The sequence below is a fragment of the Rattus norvegicus genome, chromosome 1, assembly GCF_021556685.1.
Source record: "Rattus norvegicus strain SHRSP/BbbUtx chromosome 1, alternate assembly SHRSP_T2T, whole genome shotgun sequence".
NCBI lineage: Eukaryota > Metazoa > Chordata > Mammalia > Rodentia > Muridae > Rattus > Rattus norvegicus.
The window spans coordinates 167,087,698-167,093,602 of record NC_141534.1 but is presented as its reverse complement, the minus strand read 5'-3'; the positions used below and the strand labels follow the sequence as shown (position 1 = coordinate 167,093,602).

The following is a 5,905-nucleotide window of genomic DNA, read 5'->3' as shown; positions in this document are numbered from 1 at the left end:
ACCTCGGTGGGCATACACATCTCGTTTATATTGCAGACATAGACGTGATGATCTGAATCGGAAAAGTCACCCATAGGCTGTGGCATTTAAACATTTAGTCCCTGGTTGGTGGGAGTATGAGGGGAGGTTTAGAAGATGGGCCTTGAGACAGGAAGTTAGTCTTTAGGGACAGGCTTTAAGACTAAAAGCCTTAAGCCATTTCCAGTTTGATCTGGGTTTCCTGTTTGTGTTGAGAGGTAACTCTCAGCTTTGTGCTCCTGCTGCCATGCCAAGCTGCTATGGCCCTGCTTCCTACCATGATGGACTCTTATCCGCTCTGGAAACATAAGCCCAAATAAACTCCTCTCTAGTTTAAACTCCTCTCTCTAATCACAGCAACAGTAAGGTAACTAATATAATAATAGTGAGATTGCTGAATCAGATGAAAGGGAGTGTCTCACTGTAGTGTTGCTTTGGGTTTCACTGATTGCTAGTGATGCTGAGTGATTCGTTGTATATCTGTGGGTATCCTGGTCCCTTCTTAAAAGGCTCCTCCGTGGCTGCAGCACAGAACCAATGCCATGGTCTTGAGGTTTATACTCTGCTGCATCTCAGAACACTGCATTAGCTAGACTAGGCTTCACAAACTCAAACACCTCTGGGAGTTAGGAAGTGGATGTCAGCATATGGGCTGGTTGAGAAGGGAAGGGTAGTCTTGGAGATAAGGAGAATGTAATTTAAACTGTGTTTGCTTCTCAGCTTCCAATTATCAATTAAAAGGCCCGTTTCTTAATGCTAGTCATTAATATGTTTATATACCCACATACATGCACAAATCCTATTAGCCAGAGAGAGTACACCTGCGGATCAGCAGTAACCTATGAATGGCAGTGCCAATGTGTGCTACTCAAGTCCAGAACAGGGAATACATTTGCTTGTGCTCTATGTAGGTCTGTCCACATCAAAGGTATAGTCTTAGCTATTAGCATGCACCCTAAAGGGACACATGTTCTGTTGAGGCCTACCCGCTCTCCCAGCATAGCTGTAGCCATCTTGTTCCATGCCTGCCAGCTATTTCCTGTTGTTGCTGTAATATGCCTGCCAGTCATTGACATAGAAAAATAACTTGACTCAGAGTTTGTTCTCTGTTAGGTTCTGTATGTTCTAAGGTCTGTTAATCCATTCCCAAAGCTTTACGTAGGACCCATCAAATTAAAGGTCAAAATAAACCGTCATGTCTAAAGTGGCTTGAGTCAGTGCTGACCACCAGGCAGCACTTCCTGCATGTTCCTATAACCTATGAGCTATGTGCTTATCAATTACTGTGAAGGTGTGTGTCTAATAAACTATCCCTGTCTGACCGAGATTGATGTTTGTATGGGGTGACTCCTGTACCCCAACATGTGCCTAAAAGGGTCACATAAGAGCTAGAGCTGGTGCACAGGTGGGCAGCATGGGAGACTGTACATGTAAGCTTATGTCTGTAAGCATGAGTGCATGCATTAGTGTGTGTGTGTGTGTGTGTGTGTGTGTGTGTGTGTGTGTGTGTGTTAGCATTCATGTGCCGTGGTATGTGTGTGGAGGTCAGAGGACAACACTGTCCATTTTACATCTTTTGCTGTCATTACTGCATTAGCCAGGCCAGTTGACCCTGCAGGTTTCTGGTGTCTCTCCTATTTCTGCATCTCATATTACCACAGGAACTGATGTAGTTACAGATGTGTACTTCTTGTCTTACTTAGGATTTCTATTGCTGCAATGAAACACCATGACCCCAAGAAGCTGTGGAGGGAAGTTTATTTGGCTTACACTTCTACACTGTAGGTCATCACTGAAGGAGTCAGCACAGGAACTCAAACAGGGCAGGAACCTGGAAGCAGGGGCTGATGCGGAGGTCATGGAGGGTGCTTCTTACTGGTTTGCTCCCTGTGGCTTTCTTACAGACCCCAGGACCACCAGCCCACAGAGGGCAACACCAAAAATGAGCTGGGTCCTCCCCCAATCATCATTAATTAAGAAAATGCCCTACAGGCTTGCCTGCAGCCTGGTCTTGAGGCATTTTCTCATCTCCAGCACTTTCCTTTCACATGACTCTAGCTTGTGTTGACATACAACTATCCAGCATAACTGTGTGCCTGCCAGATTTTATGTGGGTTCTGGGATTCAAACTCAGACCCTCACACTTCCACAACAAGCACTTTGTCAACTGAGCTATCCCCCAGACCATTATGGGAGACTTTTTAAACAGTTCAGTTCTACTCAGTATTTATGACTGGTCTCCTGTGTGCCAGGCTCAGAAGCTGTTTGCCAGAGATATGAAGGAAACAAGAGAGTCACAGCTCTATTCTTAAAGACCCTACTGCCACAAGGGGAAGTTACAGGACCTGGGGAGAGCTCCCTTAAGAAAACCAATGGAAGCAGGGCAGTGGTGGCACATAACTTTTAAGTTGGCACTAGGAAGCAGAGGCAGGTGAATCTGAGTTCGAGGCAGCCAGCTTGGTCTACAGAGTGAGTTCAAGGACAATTAGAGCTACACAGAGAAGCTAACCCTTCCCACCCCCCCCCAAAAAAAATCAATGGAGAACAGAATATAACAATCGTGATGAGAGCAGTTCCTGAGCACGGGGTCTGTGCCAATATTATTCTCAGTGTGTTCCCTGTCATTAAGCTATGTGACACCCCTCTTGCCTAGACACTTCGTTTTGGAAAGTGTGGCTCAGGAAGATCAACTCAATCAGTCACCATGTAGCAATTCTCATCGACCCAGCATAGTACAGGTGGGCGCTCTTTCAGACAGGATCAGGAGTTCAAGGCCATCCTTGGCTACATAGCAAGTTCTAGGTCAGTCTGGGCTACATGAGACCAATGTTACAAATCAAGTTAATGAAGGCGGGCCTGGTTTCAGGCACATACTTAAATAGGGGGTGGGTAGTCAAGTGAGGCTTCTTGAAAGTATAGAGCACGCACCGAATTGTTGAAGACAGTAAAAGTATAAAATATTAATGTTATACTGCTTCCAAAAGCTTTTTTTAAAAATGAATCGAGGTGAATGTATTAAAACTAACCATTAAAGCCTTTTTATGAGGCTCCTGGGAAATACAGTGTGAACAGCACTGAAGCCCAGAGAGGGAAATAACTTACTTCCACAGCTCCAAGTGTGGACCAGAGCCTCAGCCAAAGCTCTACCTTTCATAAGCTAGGAGGACAAAACCAAGATGGCTCCTAAAAACTCCATCTCTTGCAGTGAATGGGATATTCCTTTTGCTCTGAATGAGGCTCATCTGGGAGACTACAGAAAGGAATGTGTGACTTCCACAGCTAGCTCATAAAAGACATGAGAGCTCCTATAGCCCTTCTAATATCACTGCCGCCTTACAGAAGAGTGTGCATGGTAAAGAACTGAGGCTTCTCATTGACAACTAGAAGCAAGCAAGCAAGCACAATGGAGTGATCCATCCATTTTGGACATTGACCTCCCAGCAACAGCTAAGCCTCCTAATGACAACCGACACCTTTAAATGGAAGCTCTGGTAAGACTCCAACCAACCTAGGTACATTTCTTCCAAATTCCTGATCCATAAGAATTGAGCTAATGTGTTCCTTGGCTGTCTCGAATCACAAAAGTTTCTTCTTCTTAGCAGACTTGACCTTCATGCAGAACCAGGGATCCCATTTAGGGAAACCTTTCCTCTATAGCCTTTGTACTCAATGAGGGTATACTCTTGTCTTTACAAAGCCTTTAACCCATCTCTGTTGACCTTAAGCAAAAACAGGTAAAATTATCAAATTTGAGGCATTCAACCCAGAAAGGCAAAAAAATATATATTTTTTGAAGAGGCTTTCCCCTTTATTGAAGGAAGATCCAGGTTGTTTTTTTTTTTTTTTTTTTTTTGAGAACAAAGTAACTTTATCTCTTCACAGAGATTTGGTTCCCACGCAACTCAAAGACCTAACAACCAAAATTGCTGTTAGATACAGCACTGAAAAAGTAGCAAGTAATTAGGAAATGGCAGTTTATAATAACACTGGAGTGTCTCCGTTAACAGGTCACAGGGATGCTTTACGTAGCATGTGACTTCTCATAGTGTTTCCATAACGACCCCTGAGGTAGGTGGGGAGAGATACGGCAGCAATAGCTCAGGATCTGTCCTCAGTCATGGTCAGAAAAATCAAAGAGTAGTTCTAGGGACTCGGACTAGAAGCTTTCCATTGCAGAACCGTCATCCCAGGCTAAGGTGAATGAATGTCCTTCAGCTGGGCCTGTCCTCTGAGATTAACGTGCACTTGAAAGTCTCCTTGAAGGCCACAAGGAAAGATGGCATTACTTCATCCACAGTGACGAGTCTCTGAAGTGCCTCACTCAGTGAAGTGACTCCAGTCCCAACCAGTCCACAAGGCACGATGTGCTCAAACCACGTGAGGTCGGTAGAACAATTCAGAGCCAGGCCGTGGGATGTGATGTGTCTTCCACAGCGGACTCCTGCAAGGCAAGCCAAAATGTCTTAGCATAGATAGCTACACTTCCCTTCTTTGGGACCACAGGATCCCTCTAGTGCTGAAAAGTAGAGCTGGGCCATATCTCTGGGAACCTGGATGGAACACAAACTGGGTCAATGGCGGTAGTGGTTGTGGTTACACATCGGCTGCCCTTATTTTAAAGATTCGTTTAGCACAGGAATTGCGTTTCCATTGGAAGTTTTAAATTTTGGCATCCTGCCCCCTCGCCCCCGCGCCACGTCCCCCCGTTGTGAGTCACAGGAAGTAACCTGGCAATTCATGCCTAGTGTTTCTCTATTCATGAGTGCGGAACTAGGGGACTCTTCAGTCTCAGCTCCATGAGTGAGGTCAGTGGCACTTCCAGGTCAGAGCTTCCCAAGACTGGTCCTGCCCCGGCTCCGCCCCGGCGCGCTCACCGATAGCGCAGATCTTGCGCTCGCCTAGCCAGACGCCAGTATAGGGCGGCGGCCGCGCGCGGGCGCCCCGCAGGCCCCGGAGCTCGCACAGACGCACAGCGCACGCCTCCAGCGCCGCCACGTGGGTGCGCAGGCGCAGGCCTAGAAGCCGCAGGTCAAGCACCGGGTGGCAGAGCAGCTGTCCCGGGCCGTGGAAAGTGGCCAGGCCGCCGCGGCCCGTGGCGCGCACCTCAGCTCCCAGGGCCCTCAGCCGCATAGTCTCCTCGGGTGTCAGGCCGCCGCGTAGCCCGCCCGTGTACACTGGCCCCGCTGGCTCGCAGACCAAGAGCACGCCCGCTTTGGTCCCCGACAGGGTCCGGGGGCGAGGGTCGGCCTGTAGCTGCCGTAGCCAATGCTCCTGCAGCTCCAGCAACTCAGAGTAGTGCACCCTCCCGAGCCAAAGCAGCCGGACGGCGGGAAGCGACATTGCGCGGGAGGCGGCGCGCGTGGGCCCCGCCTTCTGTTCGGTCTAGGGGCGGGGACAGAGGCCCCAGTTCCCGCCTACCTGTATGACGCAGAGTCCAGCAGGATTGGTCTTACATTCCTTTCATTCCAAAAATAATCATTCTTTAGTATGTTCTGTGTTCTACAGACCCAGTCCTAGGACCGTGTCACTGTAGTGCACAGTGTTTGAGAAACGAAGATCCAACCCTGAGAGCTTAGGTGTTACAGCTGACAAGCTAATATTAAAGTTTTATAATGTTTTAAAGAAAAACGGAATTCAATAATATATTGAATTCTAGAAAACTGAAAGGAGACTAGTGTGCAAAGAAGTTTATTGTGGGTCGGTGTGGGATGTAGCAGGTACTTTAAGATATATAAGACCCGAAAGAAGCAGGATTAGGCAGACTCTATAGTTGTGCAGGGAAACCGTTGCATTAGATTCCTTCCTTAGCTATTCCCCAGGAATGCTTTGAGTCTAGCCTGGCCCATTAGAATTATTCTAGATTAAAGCAAATGGGCAGAAATGCATA

At 47.4% G+C, this 5,905-nt stretch overlaps 1 protein-coding gene across 1 annotated transcript; it reads right to left on the bottom strand.

Annotated features, from left to right (window-relative positions):
- Positions 1-3,035: 3,035 nt before the first annotated feature.
- Positions 3,036-5,363, bottom strand: Lipt2 (lipoyl(octanoyl) transferase 2). The gene is made up of 2 exons (NM_001108917.1): positions 4,893-5,363; positions 3,036-4,459 (listed from the first exon to the last, which is right to left on the bottom strand). The coding sequence occupies exons 1-2, from the start codon at positions 5,356-5,358 to the stop codon at positions 4,230-4,232; spliced, it is 696 nt and encodes a 231-aa protein (NP_001102387.1). The 5' UTR covers positions 5,359-5,363; the 3' UTR covers positions 3,036-4,229.
- Between the last annotated feature and the right edge of the window lie 542 nt (positions 5,364-5,905).